The following is a 19,928-nucleotide window of genomic DNA, read 5'->3' on the forward strand; positions in this document are numbered from 1 at the left end:
ATTGCATGTCGATTATACTTTAATAAAAGCTATTGTTTTAATACAAAAATAATTCAAACACAAAGAAAAAAAACTACGTGAAGCAGCTACAGTTGTCCCGTTTTACAGAGAAGGAAATAGAGTCCCAGAGAGGTGGAGGGCTTGTCCAACAGCTCCAGCCAACTCGTGGCCAAGCCAAGCTTCAGTCTCTGCTCACCTGGTGCCCAATCTGATCTAAAAAAAAAGAACATCTCTCTGTATGATATTCTACCTTAGTTACCCAGGAAGGAAGCCTGTTTCCGTTTTTGATTCCCAGCTCCCCTCCTCCACCTGGGTCAGGAGAAAAGCCAACAGGATGAGGGCCAGCTAGGGAGCACTCTGTGCCTAAGAGCCTCCTCTGACGGAAGGTGTTCTAGGTGTAGTCCCTGGTGATGGCCACAGACCTGTTCTCTTTCACCTCTGTGTGAGCAGCTTGGAGGCGGTTGTAAAGAGCAGGCTTGTAGGAATCGTAGAGGTCATGAAATGCACTGGGTGACAGAGCCAGGGTGCAAAGAACCAGAATAGGCTGGAATGTTTGATCAACTCCAGGAAAATGAAATCTAATGGTTCTGATATGAGTTACATTAGAACAACCGGGCTGGCTGAAGTTCAAGGCCCAGCTGAGGAACAGTGTATGCTGACCCCAGAAGGGGCCTCTGGGGTGGTCTCAGCTGACCCCAGGGTCTATGACAGGGGTCACCAGTGTGACCACAACTTCCAAAGGACCAAGGTGACCTCAGACTTATGCACACCAGGATGAAGCTGTCACACCCCCCCATCACCCTCACCCTGCTGTCTGCTGGGGACTTGGCCTGGAGTGTCCTGCCCACCCTGGTGCCCCATTTCAGGAAAGAAAGGGACCAAAAGGGGACCAGGAACAAGAACAGAGCTGTGGCTGCGGTCATGGTCACCTGGGATTACAAACACCCTCTGCACAGCCCTAAGCTTGGCGGGTGCTTGGTAAAGACCAGTGCCCTTGTTTGCCTGTTTCGCCATGGGGGTCTCGGGTGTGAAGATGGAGCGTCTGGCTGGCTGGTGCACTTGCTGATGGGCTCCATGACATCTGGAGCATCCGGTGAACCAATGAGGATAGAGAGGGGCCTTTCCACAGTGAAATCAGAGGAGGGAAACAAGAACAGCTGGAAATACGGAGCACAGACATTTAATAATTTCATCCCAAACCCTTTACACCTTGCCCTTGACACCAAGGACCCATTTTGGAAAGGAAAACGAAGTCCCAATTTGGAGAGCACTTTGGAAGGGGAACTGAGTCTTACCCTTGGGGACCCCCAGACCTTGCAAGAAGCTCGCGTGCTGCGCTAGTTGATGCTGGTCAAATGAAGAAGAGAAGTAACTCCAGGAAAAAGAATAACAGTAAATAAAAATGACCCAGGACGGTGTGGCGCCATGCGCCACACGCAGGCGGGATCCGGATGGAGACCGGCAGAACCGCTGCTCTGTTCAGATTGAAGCCGGGCCGCCATCCTACGACCTCACGTTGCGCACCTGCGGGGACGATTTTGCTTTCTGTAGTCGCGGCTTCTGCTCTGGGACAGATGGCCTGACGGTCTGCCTCCCACACGCACAGGGGCTCGCTGCCCTCGCCCACTCCGCCCTGCGCTCTGGCTGGACTTGGCCCGGAGTCTTCCCGCTGCAGCTCCCCAGGAGCGTCCGGGAGGGCTTCTGATCTGGTGCAAGCCCACGTGTTGGTCCATGGAGAAGGAGGTGTTGAGGAGGGAGGGGCTGCTCAGAGCAGAGACCCCCTCAAGAGCCTTCCTGTCCTGACCAGACGGATGCCACCGCGGCTTCACCATCCAGATGCTGCCTTGCAGACCTCGCAGCCGTTGCTGGGCTCTTGAGATTGGAACTGCCACTCAGTGGGAGGGCAGAAGGCGAATGCAAGGCCTATTTATAGCCCTGTGGCCACGTATTCATCTTGGCTGCAGCACAGGGCCAGCAGCAGTGTGGCTTTGGTCTTCTCCATCCTGGGTGGTCTCGGCTAAGTTCTGCAGCACTCTGATCCAGGTTCTGACTTTAGCATTGCCAGCTGTGTGTCCTTAGGCAGGTCACTTTAACTCTCTGGTCCCCAGCTGCCTCATCTCTAGGATAGAAGCAGTGCTCCTTGCTGGGTGCATCATTGGGTGGTGGCTTCATTTAAAAGTAGGAGCCTCATCCCAGCTAAAACTGCTTGGCCCATGTGAAGGGTTCCTTGCTACTGTTGTTGGGAATCTTAACAGAAAAGGAAATGTTCCTCCTTTTTAAAAATTATTTTTTAAACGTTTTTTTAGCCGTCAATAGACCTTTATTTGATTCATTTATATGTGGTGCTGAGAATCGAACCCAGTTTCTCACATCTGCTAGGCAAGCGCTCTACCACTGAGCTGCACCCCCACCTGGGAAATGTCCTCTTGCAGGGGAGGGGAGGAGACAAAAGAAACCCTAATAAAAAAAGGAAATGGATTTTGTTTTTAAAAAATGCACATCATGGTTAATGTGTGCAGCTAATAAGTACCAGTGCTGTTCATGGGGCTGGAGAACGTGAGCTCAGGGCCATCTATCACACACCGGGTCCATTCCACAATCTCAGACCCTGACACCAACTGTCTACCACTGTCAGAGAAAATGAAAGCCCAGGCAGCTGCAGAAATGGGAAGTACAATACATCAGTCATGACACAACCGCTTATTGAGTGCCTCCTGTATACAGGGCACTGGGCTAAGTACTGGAGACCCAGCAGACATGATCCCCCAGCTCCCAGCCCCCCTCAGAGGTCCTGTGTGGAGCTATCTCAGCTCCTGTGACCAGGCATGGGTAGGTTGGAGGCCAGTGGATCCAAGCACCGTCATCTGGGGCATTTGGAGCCGTCCTCTGTGAGCCTGAGAGCATCACTGTGCGTGGCCTAGAGGAGTGCAGGAAAAGAACTGCCAGCCAAAAGAGCGGGAAGGGGTGACAAGGAGCAGCGGAATGTTCCTGAGCGAACTTTTGCAGGCTTGGCACATCTTATCTCACTTATCTCTTAACCACCCCAGGGAGGTGGGATCTGCTCTGCATTCTGCACAGAGTTGGGATGAGGAGGCCAGCCTAGCAGCTGCTGCGGGAATCACCTGGCTGGCCTGTGGCGGGGAGCCTGTGCTGCTGGCTGGACTCTCTCTCTCTCTCTCTCTTTTTTTTTCCCCCAGAAGGTCAGAAGCTATGCTGGAAAAGGTTTTAGATTCATCAAAAATAATGTTTAAAGCAAAACATGTTGTCATTTACATAAATCGAGCTTCTGTTTTCTGGAAAACTCAAGAGGAGACTGGCAGGTCACAGAACTGGCACTGAGAGCCCCACTGTGCTCCCAAAGCCCTTGCTGGGTGCAGTTCTCTCGCGGGTGTTGTCCTCCATCAGCGAGGAAAAGCTGCTCCGGCGTGTGAACGGAGGATCCCTTCAGGTCCTCGCTGTGCACCTATAGCTCAGCCAACACACCTTCCTAACACTCCTGCAAGAACAAGAACGCTTCCAAAGAGGTTATCTGTTTTGTTTTGCTGAGAAAAGTGGGATACTTCAAAAGTGGATGTTGAATTCTATTCTTCTGTGACTGGATGATTTCTTAGTCCTTTTTATTTTTTGAGCCAGAGTCTCCCCAAGTTGGAGGCTTGCCTCCAACTTGCAATCTTCCTGCCTCAGCCTTTGGAGTTGCTGAGATCACAGGCCTGCGCTACCTCTCAATGCAAGATAAGGGAGATTTAGAGCCGGCACCTCCCAGGACGTGGGGAGGAGAGGGAGCACTGAGCGCCTGGCCTCCTGCAGCCTCTGAGCACAGCTAGAGTCCCAGAGCCTCATCTACCTCCCCAGCTGCTCTCCCCAGGTCTTCCAGCTTCACCCGACCCTGATCTAGGCCAAGGGATAGCAGGGTGGGACACAAATGTTTCCCACACGACCTTCTACTGTAGGTGTCATCCTGCAAAGGCCTGAAGGGTCGCAGAATGTTCAAGTTTCAACGCCTGTGCATTGAGGTAGCGCCTGGGCATCTCCATCCACCAAGCTGCTCTGAAATCCCTTCTGGGCATCTCCATCCCTGAGGACGGGATCCATACCGAGAAATTTATTCTGAACCCCGGTGGAGCATGCCTTCCTAACGAAGGATTTTTCTGCGTGCACCAAAGCTATCCAAGGGTGCTTTTCCTTTAGTATGTGATAATTGCAGTAAGAATTAAAGCCAAATAGAGGTGCATCGGAGCATTCCGAAGCCTTTTTGTTTAATTGGGAAGCAGGCAGTGTGGCCCTGAGGTCTCACAGCAGGCAGAGCTAGGTCCCCAGACAGACTTTCCTCCCTAGCTGTGTGACCTTGGAAAAGTTAATTTCCCTTTCTTATTTTCAGTTTCTTCCTCTCTAGAGTGAGAATGATAAACCCTGCCCCAACTGCCTCCCAGAGTAAATGTGAATGACAGTCACAGCAGATGTGTGTCATGCATACACATGAAAGAGACCTGGGTTTAGGATGTCAATTTATGCACATCAGGCTGCCGGTAGAGATTCAGAGATACTTCTCACTTTGCCAAATACCATGGTAAATAAACTGTCCACCCAGATTAAGTATCTTGGCCCCTTGAAAATTGCTTCCCTGGGGTTATGTTTTGAGGTATGACCTCAGCTTTTAATAAAGATCTATAAAAAAATAACAGCTTTTATGAAATCTGTTATAGAAATGGTGTTGATGCCATGCTGGCTATTGACAGAGTCCTCCATATGAGGCATGTTTGGAGCTAAAGACTAGAAAACACTGTTTTTCCAAAAAGCTGATCTTTTTTAATTATTGGTAATGACAGCTACATAATAAATAATTTTATTACCCTTTTCTCTTGGTCCTTCAGGAAGCTCATGATGTAATATGCAGCTAAATCATGTATTGGGTTGGAACCCTTGATTTGCTTGTTCGTGTGTGGTTCCCTTTACCTCCTGCAGACTTATTATAGTTTGTATTTTACTCAGCCCTTATGTTTTCATTTTTATTCATTATTCATTTCATTTTTTATTCATTATTTTATTATGCATGTAAATTATCCTAGGTACTTTGAAAGAACCTAGATGGAAAAATTGAAAATGAACAATGATAGAAAAATTAATAAATCCTCTGGGCCCTGGACAGATGCTTGACGCTCAGTGCCTTCATAGCCTCCCTCTGTTGCAGGCCTTCGAGGAGAACATGTACGGCAGCAAGTATCAGTGGATCATCCCTGGCTGGTACGAGCCTTCCTGGTGGGAGCAGGTGCACATGGAGGCCAACTCCTCCCGCTGCGTCCGGAAGAATCTACTCGCCGCCATGGAAGGCTACATCGGTGTGGACTTCGAACCCCTGAGCTCCAAACAGATCAAGACCATCTCAGGAAAGGTCAGTGCCTTGACTCGTCCACCTTAGCCCCCAGGCCCATCTTTTTTGACCATCTTGCCTGATAATGTTGGTGGAAGATGCACCAATATTGCCCTAGGTGTTGCTGTGTGACTTTGAGCAAATCACTGGAGCTCTCTGAGCTTCACGTACCTATAATTCAGTCAGGGATAGTCACTGGGCTCTAGGAAGCTGTGGGAATTGAGTTGCTGCTCTGTAGATACCTAGCATGGTGTACAGGTAAGAGATGGCGTACCTGACCTTCACCACACTGACCTCAGGGCCTAAAAGGCCCAGCCAGAGTGTCACTCCCTGCTGCTCTGGCCTGGACTGTCATCTCTTATCTAACTGATGCCTCATCTTATTGGTGCTCTCTGTAAGGAGAGGAAAGACCCTCCAGCGGACTTTGGGTGCTATGAACCGGCCAAGTGGGTCGGAACTCAGCTTCATCACTTACCCGCAGAATGACCTTGAGCTTGGGTTCTCTGAGTCTCTGTCACACCCTCAAGGTGGGGATAAGGGGTCAGTGGGCTGTGGGCTTGGCAGAGCAATTGCACAGGTGGCCAGCGTGGTGCTGGCACACGGTGCTGTCCCAGCTGGGCAGGGCCTTGGGAAGGTGCCGAGGTGCTCAGGCCCTCGTGCTGTCCCTGGAGGTCACCAGCCCTGTCCTGCTTATCTGGCGAGGCTGTGCCAGGACCTGGGAAGATGGTATCTGTGATGGCATTTCAGAAGGACGCCATTCTCCACCAGTGTGCCTGTCACCAAAACTCAGGGTGATGGTCCTGGTGAGTGGAGCACCCCTTGTCACTTCTGACCTTCAGCTGGGTCTGGACAGCAGGACACAGGGCTCTTCCATTTCCTCTGTGTTGTGACCCAGACCCAGGGTTCCTGCAGACCCGATTGCATTTCCAGAAAAACCTTCCTTATATACATATTTAGCTTCTTTCATTATTTAATCTCAATCAAAGACAACTCTACACAAATGATTTATTGGTTTGTCAAAAAATAGCAAATCATTAGGACACATTTTTGTAAACAACTCTTTAGATCATGTTGGCTCCTGGTTGGAAAACACCGAAAGAAATATTTTCAGACCACAATCAATGTGTACATAAAAAAAAATTGAGATGTTAAATAATGAACAGATATAACTCATTTTGGTAAATGTTATTTTTTAAGGGCGTCAATGTTGGCAATTTATTAAGGCACTTGGGTCTGGGAATACCCTATATTTTAATCTAAAAATAGTACAAAATATGAGGAAAATACAAAAACTAAGGGAAAAAAACCCAGCAAAATCAAAGTATGATAAAAAGCAAAGAGTGTGAGACGGAGGAAGATCAAAGGTTTGGGTGGCTCCCCTGAGACCCAGGGAGCACAGCAGGGGTGGCCCCAGGCACCTGGGGTGCCATTTGGGAGCCTGGATCTCAGGAAGGGCGGAGCCCCGCAGGGGCAGGAGCCCAGCTCAGAAGCGCCCCTTGGGGGATCATTCCTCGGGTGTTTTCTGGAGATGTTTTGTCATTTGGAACAACACCCCCACCCCCACACCCCCACACCCCGACTCTCATTTCTTCACTGGGGCTGGGGAGGAGGCCAGCCTCTGTCCTGCACCATCCCATGCACAAGGACCTCAGGGCTGTTGCCTCACCCCAGAGCCATAGGGGACCCACGTAGGGGGCCCCAAGGGTGGGGCAGGGCGGTCAGGAGTGCTCTGCAAGTGAGGGGGCCAGTACTTGTCCCTGCAGCTGCTGAAGCGGAGCTGGCATTTCCTCTGACGTCCCGAGTGACAGGACAGTGGAGAAAAGCCTGCGGCCTCCGTGGCCCTGTAGTCGGGAGTCCCAGCTGCTCCTGGAGATCTCCAGTCAGGTGTCACCAGACCTAGATGCACCAGCGGCAGAGGACTGACTGCTTCCTCCTTGACTGCTCTCTCCCCTCTGGGAGACTCCGCGGACCACTCTGGCCCTGCCGGTCTTTTGGTCCAGCTTTGGCGGTAGTGAGCATCATTCTCGGGGCATCCCTCCTGCAAACCCAACGGCCTCAGCCCTTCCAGGGGACTTAAAGTTGTGGTGTGGGGCCTCAGGGCAAAATCTGAAGAGGTGTCAGAAACCTCAGTAATCAAGGTTTTAAAAAATATGTGTTAAGCTGGGCACAGTGGCTCTGGAGGCTGAGGCAGCAGGATCACGAGTTCAAAGCCAGCCTCAGCAAAAGCAAGGCGCTAAGCAACTCAGTGAGACCCTGTCTCTAAATTTTTATTTTAATTATTTATTTATTCTAATTTGTTTTATATGATGGCAGAATGCAGTTCATTTCATATCACACATACAGAGTGCGATTTTTCAAGTCACTGCTTGTACACAAACTGTCCCTGAATTTAAAAATACAAAATAGGGCTGGAGATGTGGCTCAATAGTTGAGTGCTCCTGAGTTCAATCCCTGGGGTGTGTGTGTGTGTGTGTGTGTGTGTGTGTGTGTTTGTGCACGCATATTCTGTGCTTTTAAAAATAATCAAAATTAGTACAAAAAAATGTGATTAAAAATATGGCATTAAGTGTTTTTATTCTGATTCCTGAGGCTTTTTTTTTTTTGGTTCCCCCTTAAATTTCGTACTTGAAGGTGTGCTTCATTTGCTTCACCCTGGTCCTGCCCTGCACAGGTTGTATTTTTCAAGCCCTGACCCACTCCTAGCTGTGCTTGCTCTTGTGGAACACCCCCTTCTGAAGGAACGTGGTCCCAAATGGATTGAAGTGTTCCTGTTTGTGATCTGGCCAGGAGCCTGCTTCCTCGGCCAGCTGTCAGAGTGTCATATAACCAAAGAAAGTTCTGGAGTTGAGAAATGTTTCTCCAAGTTCATTTTTTCTCTGCACACGACTGCTGGGGGCCAGGTCAGCTGGGCATGGGTGGCTGGATGGATGCGTGTTTTGGACCCAGTAGTGTACACGAGGACAAGCAAAGGCTTGTAGACTGTGACCTGCTGCCTGGCTTCCGGTTCACAAATGGGGAAGCTTAGGGCAGGAGGGAAGGGATGCACCGAGGTCACAGTGCGTCCTACCTGGGGCCCGGGGACTGTGACAGGGAAGGGACGGTTTGCAGATGTGGTTAGCTTAAGGCCGTGGAGCTGGGTTCCTGGACTCCCCAGGGGCCCCAAGTCCACTGACATGTGTCCCTGTGTGAGCAGGTTGGGAGGCTGGCAGAGGAGATGCCTCGCAGGAGGCGGACCCTGGACCTGGGGTCCGCAGTGGCCTTGGGGCTAGGAGAGAAGCCGTAGACTCCCCAGGAGCCTGGGGGAGCAGCCCTGCCAACGCCTGGCGTGGACTTCCGGCCTCTGGTTTTGGACTTGTGGCCTCTGTGAACAAACACACTTCCCGTGTTTTTCCAGTTTGGGGAAATTTGCTGGCAGCCCCAGAAACCTGACCTGCGCTCACATGGCAGGCCAGGGGCAAATCCTGAAGCCAGGGCTCTTGAGTCCTGACTCGGCGTCCTCTCCCATCTGCAAGGCCATGACATGGCCCATGTCCCCTCAGTGGACCTCTGCTGGGAAGTGGCCTCTTGGGACCTGTGGACCTGGTGATCAGGACATCCTCATACCTGTTATTCCAGGGCCTCTGCTGGTCCCACCCTGCCCTGGGCCTCCATGCTGGGCCTCCGTCTCTTCAACTGCAAGTGTGAGGCTTGGGTCAGGTGGTTCCTGGGTCCTGGCAGCTCAGCTCCCTGGCTCTGGAAATGCAGTATGGTGACAAACACAGCTGCAGGACACAGCAGTGGTGTCACCTGGACCTAGGTGTCACCTAGGACCCAGGACTCCCTGGAAGAAAGTCACAGGAGCAGGTGACAGAGGGGTGCTCCAGGATGCAGCCTCCAGGGCCTCCTCCAGGTGTCCGTCTGGCCTCAGCCCGTCCCTGGCTGCTTACTGGCACCAGATGTGTGTTGGTCGGCAGAAGAATGACAAGGTCATGGGAACACAGGAGCGTCCTGCTCGGTTTCCATCTTGGGGACAGTGCGCACCCGAGTACCTGCAGAGCTTGGTCTCGGCCCCGTGGCCTCCCGAGGACAACCCCTGGGCACTGGCTCTGGGCTGTGACGTCCAGCTCGGTCTTGGAGGAGGGTCCCAATCGCTGTTCCTACAAAGTTCCTGCAAAGTGGCATTGGCAGTTTCCAGTGTCCCATCTCAGGTTTCAAAGTGCCCTTAAGTTTCTATTGTGGACATCTGCAGCCCTGACCTGCTAGCCCTGAGGTGGCCCAGCCTCCCCAGGGAGGACATCTGTCTCCCAGTACCGGCCTCCAGCCAAGCCTCCTTCTCTGGAGGAGTCTGTGATGGCTTCTGGCGAGAACCTCCCATGCCCAGCACAATGGAGTGTCCAACAGCCCAGCTGGCCCTCTACCCCAGGACCCTGACCCAGGAAGGCTTCCATCCCTCACCTCTGCCACGGAAGCACTGAGACCAAGCACTGAGACCAAGCACTGAGAGCAAGCACTGACAGCTTTAGGGAAGCTCAAGGCTCTGGGGTGGGGGAGGGGAGGTACCATGAAGGAGTCCAGCCTCAGAGTGCCCTGCCGCCCTCCCCTGGGGCTCTTGCCCTGCCTGCTTCCCTGGGTGTTCACTTTCTGGGAAACAAGATGGCCGAGGGACACAGGCTGGGGGTGTGGGGGTGGTGTTGGTGGCCTATGGAGGATCCACTGGCTAGATTGGAATCTTAGCTCTTCCACACTCCAGCTGGCAGGCAGATGGCTGGTTGTCTACCCCAACATCCATACCTGTCTTCCTGCCTTCCACCTCAATAACTCAATTCAATCTTAACTGGATATATTGCCAAGCCACTGACAATGTATATTTCTCAGACTCCCATGCTAGATGTGGCCAGGATTCTAAGCCTGACAAAGTAGAAATATGAGACTTCTAGAAAGCGTCCTTTAAGATAGGACCTGGCTCCTTTCTTTCCTTCACTTTTATGCTGGCTAGAATGTAGTAGATGGGATTGCTGGAGTTCTAGCAGCCACCTTGGACCATGAGGTGACCTTGAGAAGGAAACTTCATTCTGGAGCTGTGAAACAGATGGGAGCCTGAGTCTCTGGTTACACTGTGGAGCTGTCACAGCAGCCCTGCTCTGCCTGCCTATGGACAACTTTTACATGAAAGGAAAGACACTGACTGAAGTCACTGATCATATGTTTATTGCTACATGCAGATGAACCTGAGAATGGCACAATGGTGTTGGACAAGTCATTTAGGCTCTGCTTTTGCTTCTCTGTAAAACTGGGGCAGTAACACCTCTTTCTCAGATTTGTAAGAAGTCGAGAAGGTTATACAGTAGGAAGTATCTTACCACGTGTCAAACCCACAGTCAGTGTTCAGTAAATTTTAGTTTTCTTTCTTCATCAAGGAAAGAGCCCAGCAGTAGGAGAAAGGATTGATGAAGAGTTTGTAGCCCATATCAGCTGGAGGTATTATGATTATTTTTATTTTTTAGATTCTTTTTTCTTAATATAACACTATCCACATGACCACCACACAAGTCAAGAAAAAGAATAAGACTATTAACCCAGAAGCTCTCCTTATGCCCTGTGCCTGTTGGCACCCACCACCAGTGGCAGCTGTTATTCTGGCTTCCTTCACTACACAGACACCTGCTGTTGAACTTGAAATAAACAAAGTCCTTTGAGCCTTCCCCTTTTTATTATTTTAGTGAGATGCAGATACCTTTTCATTTGCACTGCTGTATAGTATTCCACTGTGTGAATGTAATACAATTTACCCATCCTGCCATGGGTCAACATTGGAGTTTCTGAGTCTGGAGATACCACATGGGTGCTGCTACTAACAGTTCTATACATCTCTAGATGAATACAAGTGCTTTGAAGTCCCTTTCCTGTAGTACATGTTCTGAAACCTGTCCAGATGCTTTCTGTAGTGTCTTCAGATTGAGAGTGGATTTGTTGTTCTGGTCATTTTCTAGTTCTTTTAAATGGCTCCCATCTTCTGTCTCTGCCACACCTTTCTTGGTCTGCTTTCAGTTATGTTTGCTCACTTTTCTTTTTGAGCTCAGTTATTTTATTTTATTTTAGAATTCTCTGTCTTCAATTATTGGCCAGGGTAAAATTTGGTATAGAATTTTTATAGCTTTTTTTTTAAAAGCTATTTAATATAGTCTAGGAGCTTTGGAAAGGTTTATTTAAATGCAATCTCCATTGCCTCCAGGTCCTAGAAGTCCTATAAATGGGGGGTTTTAATGAACAAAAATTCTTTATTTTAATAGCAACTCTCCCAAGGCCATGATAATATTTTCCTACTTTGTCTTTTTGAAGCTTTATTGTGAGGTAATGATCAAGATTTTTTTCTTTTTCATATGGCTAATGGACCCAGCATTGTTGATTGAAAGTCCCCCTTTCCCACAGAGTGCCACCATATCACCTCTATCATAAATTACATGATTGTATATTGGTTCTGTTTCTTTAAAACCACCAAGCCACATTCTCAGCTCTTTTTATTTTTTATTTAGAGATAGAGTCTCGCTGAATTGCTTACGGCCTCGCAAAGTTGCTAAAACTGGCTTTGAACTTGTGATCCTCCTTTCTCAGCCTCCCAAGTTGCTGGTATTATAGGTGTGCACCACCTCCACATCCAGATATTTGGTTTTATTTCTAAACTTCATTTCCCTTCCATTTGTTTGTCTGATTTTTTTTCCACTCCAACACCTTCACTTTCCTAGTTTAAAGATTGCCTTGGCTATTCTTACATCTCTGTCTGTTTCTTAATCCAGTTGCCAATTTATGTACCACACACCATCCTGCTCTAGTTTTTATTGGAATTTTACTGAATCTGTAGATCGATTTAGGGAAAACTGGCATCTTGGTAATACAGTCTTCCAATCCATGAATTTTGTATATCCCTGCATTTACTTAGGTCTTCTTTAATCGCTCCCAGAAATGTTTTGTAATTTTCTGTGTAGAATTCCTGCACATGTTCTATTTGATTTATTTCTAGGTAGCTGGTGTATTTTGATGACTATTCCTGCATGCCTTACTATCAGGTGCACCCTTCGGGGTGGGGTGTCTGAGTCACAGGGTGAGCATATGTTCGGCTCCAGCAGACACTGCCAACAGCTTTCTAAAGTGGTTGGACCAACGTACACACCCACCTGCAGTGAGAGAGACTTCCAGTTGGTTCTCATGCTCACCCGCGCTCGGTGATGTCACCTTTTAATTTTAGCCCTCCTGGTGGGTGTGCAGCAGTATCTTGTTTTAGTTTGAATTTGCATTTCTCTGATAACTAATGAAGTTGGGCATCTTTTCGTAACTTTAAGGGTCATTTTGATACCCTCTCTAATTCCCTGTTCTGGTCTTTTGCCTATTTTTCTTATTGGATTCTCTGCCTGCTTCCTATTGGTTTGTCATTTTTGTTTTTCAACTCAGGTGGCCCTGAATGTAGAAATTCTTTTATATTCTCAATATGGATCCTTGAGTGGTTCTTTGTATTGCCTTTCTCTTCTCCCATCCTGTGGTTTGTCTTTTCAATCTATTGATTAATTTCAATGCATAAAATTTCTTAATTTTCAGGTAACTCAATTCATTCAGCTTCTGTTTATTTATGTCTTGTTAAAGGATTTTTGCCCACCCAAAGCTCATGAAGATATTTTCATGCACTGTGTTTTAGAAGTTTTATTATATCTTTCACATTTATATATGGAATCTACATGAAATTGAATTTATATATGGCCTGAAATAAGACCAAGATTCATTTTGTTCCCTCATGGACATTCAATTAATTCAGGACCATTTATTGAAAGGGGCCATTATCCCCCACCCCTCTACCCATGCTATGGTGTCACTCAAATGACAATATAGAGTGTGGATCTGCTCTGGACTTTGAGTTATCTTCCATTGGCTCTGTCTATCTTCTAACAAATACTGTACTGTCTTGATTACTGGAGTTTTGTAATAAAACAGGATGCCTGACATTATAATTTTTGTTCTTCTTCTTTAGGATTTTCTTGGATGTTCTTAGCCCTGATATCATTTTTTCATTTATTCACATTTTCTATTGCTTCTTTATATCTTTCCATTATATCTTTTATTACTTTTCATTACTTCTCATTCATTCCTGCATTTCTGTTCTATTTGTGATCCTATCTTTCTGTCTGAAGGACTCCTCTTGGTTCTTCTTTTATTGTGAGAGACAAATTCTCTCAATTCATAGTTTTCTGATATTTTATTTCACCTTTGATCTTGAGAATTTAAAATCCAGGTGTAGCTTCTAGATTGTTATTTTTTTTCAGCACTTTGAGGTGTCATTCCATTGTCTCCTGGCTTCCATTGCTTCTCTTAAATCAGCTGTCAGGCTTATTTTGGCTCTTTTGAAAGTAATGCATCTTTTTTTCCTCTCTAGTTTCTTTCAAGACTTTTCTTTTGCTTTGATCTTTGACAGGTTTTTTTATGCTGTGCTGAAGTGAGATTTGTGTTTATTTTCATTGAAATTCACAGAAGTTCATAGAACTTCCTGCATCTGTGGATTGGTGTGTGTTTGGGGAAATTCTAAAATGGTATCCCTTTAAATATTGCTTCTTTCTATTCCCTTTTCTTACCTTCCAAGATGAAAATTGTACATATTATACATTTTCAATACAATCTATGCATCTCGAATACTCATTTCTTATATCCTCCCTGTGCTTCAGTCTGAATATTTACCCCTAAATAACTTCAGTCCACTAAGACATGTTGCTTTGCCCATCTATTGAGTTCTTTATTTCAGTTATTGTATTTTTTTATTTTTAGAATTTCCATTCTCTTTCTCTCTCTCTCTCTCTCTCTCTCTCTCTCTCTCTCTCTCTCTCTCTCTCTTCTTTTTGTAGCTTTCAATTCTCTGGTGATGTTCTGCATCTTTTAATGTATTTTCTTGAATATATAAACCTTGATATTTTAAAGTTCATGTATAATAACTTCAAGATTTGGATCACCCATGTGTTCATTTCTAATTACCTGTTTATTTGTTTTTTTCCTTTTTAAAAAAATTAAATGTCATCTGGTCTTGTCTTCTGGTATACCTGGTAAAGTTTAGTTAAATGCATTATATAAGAAAATTGTAGTCGCTACTGGTGTTATCTTTCTAGTGAATATTTATTTCTCTTCAAGCTGGCAGTTGAATTCTTAATTCAATCAGGAATTTAAATGATTCCAGGTTCAGTTTTAGTTTTCATAGGCCTGGTCTGTTTTGATTTGCCCTTATTCCTAGTGTGTGATCCTTAGTGTTTTCAACTGAAGTCCTGGGGTCTTTACTGGCCTAGTACTCTAAATTTTGTCTTCCCAATACTGTGGAATTTCCGAACAGTTCTGCTTGTTTCCTTCACCCTCTTTGACTGGCTTCTTAGCCCCTTGCTTTATTCAGCTTAGTTATCAACTTGTTGAACTAAAAATGCCACTCAAAATGCAAGACTTCCTTCTCTACAGTTCCTTCCTCTAGGTCCTTGGCCCTGCAAGTCTGACTGTGTTGGTATCCCTGCACTACAGTTTTGGAGTCCCCTTCCAAGGGCCTCTGGAAGCCCTGGTTCAGTGTTTTCTGTCTCTGTAGTGCGCTTCCTACTAACTAAGCAGCAAGTCCCTCTGCAACAATATCTGACCCACCTCAAAGTATTTCCCTTCTCTCCAGAATGTTGACCCTTCCCCTGACTGTCCTGGTAAATTTCTGAGGCCTTTAAAAACTATTTTCATATCTTTTTCTGTTGCGTTAAATGCTCTTGATGGAAGCTTTGCTGTTTCATCCCAGTCGTGGTAGAGTCTAAACTGAGATTACTGAGCCAGGAGAACTCCACCTTGGGGTGGGGTGAGAACATCCTTGGCTTCAGCTCTCTGTGGGGCTGATGTGCATTGGAGGGAGCAGATGCCTTCCTGTGGCTCCATAGGAAGTCGTAGCACATGGAACCCAAGTCAGGGAGGCAGGTGTCGGTTCTGCCCCTGGAAGAACATTCTCATTGCCATCAGGCATTCTTAGGCAAAAGCTCATTCTGAAGAAATAATGAGCTTCCCAACCCTGAAGAGGCTAAGGAGGGACTCAACAAACATCTAGAAGTTTCTATTGTGAGGGTCCAAGAATCATATTGCAGGAGGGACTCAGTGGTCATCATTTTGTATATACTTGAAACCTGAAATTTAAAAAAAAAATACAGATGTGCAATTCACTTATCAACATAATGAAACAAAATATGGCCCCAGAATCTGCATTTCCAATGAGCTCCCCGAGGGATTGGCTAACTGTAGTGTGGGAGCCAGTAGCTAAACATGCCCTGGTGCTCCTTCCCACCAAAGCTGTGACTCAGACATCCCATCCGTGCTGGGCTAGAGTTCAGACAGTTGTGGCCCTAGGGGTGCAGCTGAAGCTATTGAGAAGGGTGTGTCCTTGTCTTCCTCTCTCTTGTTCCCAGGAACGGGAACAGGCTAGGTTCTGTTGGAACGACAGACCCTTAAAGTTTAGTCACATCGTGGGCTAGCAAGCTTGTGTGGGCTAGCCTGGGAACCTAACCACTATTTATAACCTAGTTTCTGTGGGGAAATATGTTCCAAGTTTTAACAACTGTCTTTCAAAAATATGCTGGAGCACAACTTGTCAGTAAGGGGGACTGTCTATATAAAGTTAGTTTCTCAGAAACTTTTATACCGCACAATAAACTTGACCCCAAAGGATGAACAATTAATCAACATTCAGTGTCAAGTTTACAACTGAAGAAATTCTTCTGCCCTGAATAATTGGAGGCTTGCTTTAGGAACAACTATTACTGTTTTCTCCGACAATTACGTTTCTTCTGCTGTCATTGCTTGGCCCAAGGGAGACTGGGTTGGCATCACCTAGGAACAGTGATGAATGGCTGGGATATAAGGTGGTAGCAAGCACAGCAAGAATAAGGTCACCTTTCAGCCCAGCTACACCTGTGTTCCATTCCAAGGACTCTACTCAGAAATGTGGTCAATAGCCATATTCCTGTTGTTCTTGGCCCTGCTCCTGCTCCTTGTCCCAAGGAAGAACAGTTTTGTAAGGTAGAAAAGAAATAGATTTATAAGTGGCACATGTAAAAAGATAGGGGCTAATTAACAATAGGATATGGGCCCCCTTGTTGTACACATAGACACACACAAACACACACAAAACGACACCAAGAGAGTTTCAAAAATTGTAATTAGTTACCTCCTAGAGAGACCATATGGGCAAGGTTAGAGGATCATGGAAAACTTGAAGGACACTGGAGGACCGTGGTCTGGTTGGGACTGTCTAGAAGGATCAAGTAAATATGGTCACTAGGTTGAACAAATAGAATTCAAAATGGTCACTGCTGTGGTTTGAATAAGAGTCCCCCAAAGGCCTGTGTATTAAAGGCTCAGTCTCTGGGGTGGTCCTGAGAGGGGTGGTGGAACTGTGAGGCCTAGTGGAAGGTCCTCAGGTTAATTTAGGGCATACCCTAGAAGGGGAGAGTGAGGCTCTACCCTTTCCTCTTTCTCTTCATTCTTGGCTGGTGATATGAGAGGTTTTGCTCCACCATGCACTCCTCACCATAGGAGGCCAAAACAATGGGGCCAGCCAATCATGGACTGAAACCTCCAAAACTGTGAGCCAAAATAATTCTTTTCTCTTTTTAATTTGATTATCTCAGGTATTTTGTTGTAGTGATGGTAAACTGACCGAAAGACACCACCCCCACCCTCAGATACCTTTGTGTCCATCAGAGAAAGCTCATAGGAACAAAATCCAGAGGCCAGAGACAAAGTACCACATTTCTTCCATACTTAAGGCAATTAATTAATAAACTAAATAGCCAAGTAATTTTTCAATACCTTTAAAATAGCTGATAGCCGAATTAACAACCAGAAATGGACCTAAATCACTTTTTTAAATCAAAGAAAATATAGCCAAGTAATAAAAGATGGAAAGATAGCAAGACGCACTAAAACAAACCATTAAAAGATGTTAACTATCACCATAGCAATATGGCATAGGGAAGAAATTTAATTAAGAAATAAACTACTGGTCAGTATTTGAAAGGTGCTCACTCTTGTTATTAATAGGAGAAATGCAAATTAAAATTAATTTTTTTTCTGTCAATGATTTTTAAAATTAAAATACTTACTGTCAAGGGTGCAAGGAAATGGATACATTGATACACAGTGGGATATCACCTTTGATATTTGGGATTAAGTGTAAACAGGTATGCCCCTTTATTTTGTAAACAGAGAAACTGAGGCCAAGGGTCTACACAGGCATGTGTGGGGTCCTGGTGATGCGTTTGGTCCTCACAGAGCTTCACTCCAGTGGGTGAAGGACAGGAGGTGGAACAGCCCTGTCCCTCCCTACCTCTGTGCCCTGTGCCAACCCCTTGCTCTGAATCAGTTTTCTCATCTGTAAAATGGGAAGAACGGTGGCATCCATCTCCTGAGGTGCTTGTGAGGATTCAGGGAGGTGACCATGCTGGGTGCAGAGGAGGCACCTGAGTGCTGATGTCCCTGCTGTAACGCCTGACCCACCCCTGTCTTTCCAGACTCCGCAGCAGTACGAGAGGGAGTACAACAACAAGCGCTCGGGTGTGGGGCCCAGCAAGTTCCACGGCTATGCCTACGACGGCATTTGGGTGATCGCCAAGACGCTGCAGAGGGCCATGGAGACGCTGCACGCCAGCAGCCGGCACCAGCGGATCCAGGACTTCAACTACACGGACCACACGCTGGGCAGGATCATCCTCAACGCCATGAACGAGACCAACTTCTTCGGGGTCACGGTCAGTCCCGCGCCTCTGTGCTCTGTTTTCCTTAGTGTCCTTGGGGGACAGGCAAGGCTGGAGGAGGGGCCATCACCCACCTTCTGGTGTGTAACCTGTCCTCTCTGTGGGCCACGGGGTTGCCGGGTGTTGGACGGAGGGGCAGGACTGCTGTGCTCGCTGACACACCCGGAACCGCCTGTCATCACAGGTGAGTGAGAAAGGACAGAGAGAGTAGACGTTACCTGGGCAGGTGCCTTTTGCCACGAGGTGGGGTGGGGAGCAGGAGCTCTGGCAAAGGCAGGTTCAAGTCCTGGGTCTTCCCTTACAAGCCATCCTCTTCGAACTATTGAAGTTTCATTCATAAAACGGGAATAGGATCTGTTTTGCAAGGTGCTTAGAAAGATTAGCTATGGCGCGTAACAACTTGCTAATACTTGTGTAAGCAATTGGATCTGGGCCTCCAGTTTTTTATCTGAGGAGTGGGAATAATAATAATGTATGCAATGGGGCTGGGGTTGTGACTCATAGGTAGACCTCTTGCGTAGCACATGTGAGACATTGGGTTTGATCCTCAGCACCACAAAAAAAAAAATAGGCAAATAAAATAAAGCTAAGAAAATTAATATATATATATATATATATATATATATATATATATATATCTTGCATGGAAGCTGGGAAATTAGCATTAATAATGGCTAATATTTCTTGAATGCTTATCAGGTGCTCCATACTATGTAGATTAGACTCAAGGATATGTTGTGTGTGGTGCTTGGTATCCAGGAAATGCCAGCCATGGTTACTGTTAATAATGGTCTCATGGCATCTTTATGCCCCATAGAAGTAGGTCTTGTTATTATCCCTTTTAAACATGAGGAGCCTGGAACTTGGAGCATTTAAGTTACAGCTAATCAGAGGCGGAGCTGATACTTGAACCTGAGTCTGGCTCTTAATTGCTGCATTGGTACTACCTTCTGGTAATGGAGTCATTTATGTCTCCTGATGATGTATTTGCCCTTCACTCTCCTCCCAGAAAATAGAGGACATTTGTCTGCAAAAAAGGTTGGATGGACTAAAGTGCTGTCCTGTGTTCCATGACTCCTGTGAGTCATTTAGAGAGTCAGTGAGTCTGTCTTGGGGTATTCAGGGAGCAGATAAGATGAGCTGATTGTTGCATATCTTCAGTGTCTATATTTGTGCATGGGTGTACTCAGCTGTGCTATTGTGATGGACAGGCTCTGTGGGATGCTGGGAATACCCAGTGGTGTGGATACCAAGGGAAGATGTACTCCCTACTGCAGAGCCTGTGGTCCAGATACGGGGACAAGATCTGGACAGACTGACATGGAGAGATTAAAAATGCTCAGTACCAGCTGGGAACACTGATACACACCTGCAATCCCAGTGCCCCAGGAGGCTGAGGCAGGAGGATCACAAGTTGGAGGCCAGTCTCAGAAACTTAGTGAGACCCTGACTCAGAGTAAAAAAAATCAGCCGGGTACAGTGGTGCATGCCTGTAATCCCAGCAGCTCAGGAGGCTGAGGCAGGAGGATCAAGAGTTCAAAGCCAGCCTCAGCAACTTAGCAAGGCCCTAAGCAACTCAGTGAGACCCTGTCTCTAAATAAAATATAAAATAGGGCTGGGGATGTGGCTCAGTGGTCAAATGCCCCTGAGTTCAATTCCCAGTACCCCCTCCCCCCAAAAAAAGAATAATAAAGTCAGTGGTGGCTCAGTGGTAGAGTATCCTTGGGTTCAATTCCCAGTACCAAAAAAAGCAGGTGGAGGTAGAGACTGGGGCTTGGTACCTTGGA

General features: G+C 46.8%; 1 protein-coding gene across 1 annotated transcript in view; it reads left to right on the forward strand.

Annotated features, from left to right (window-relative positions):
* The window catches only part of Gabbr2 (gamma-aminobutyric acid type B receptor subunit 2), a 356,168-nt gene that overhangs the window by 197,941 nt on the left and 138,299 nt on the right, over positions 1-19,928 (forward strand). The window contains exons 6-7 of the mRNA XM_046457483.1: positions 5,189-5,389; positions 17,899-18,135. Of these exons, the coding sequence (XP_046313439.1) occupies positions 5,189-5,389; positions 17,899-18,135 (438 nt within the window). The remainder of the gene's footprint in view (positions 1-5,188; positions 5,390-17,898; positions 18,136-19,928) is intronic.

The sequence above is a fragment of the Marmota monax genome, unplaced genomic scaffold, assembly GCF_021218885.2.
Source record: "Marmota monax isolate L192 unplaced genomic scaffold, Marmota_monax_Labrador192_F-V1.1 WCK01_AAM20220418_F8-fsc00069, whole genome shotgun sequence".
Classification (NCBI taxonomy): domain Eukaryota; kingdom Metazoa; phylum Chordata; class Mammalia; order Rodentia; family Sciuridae; genus Marmota; species Marmota monax.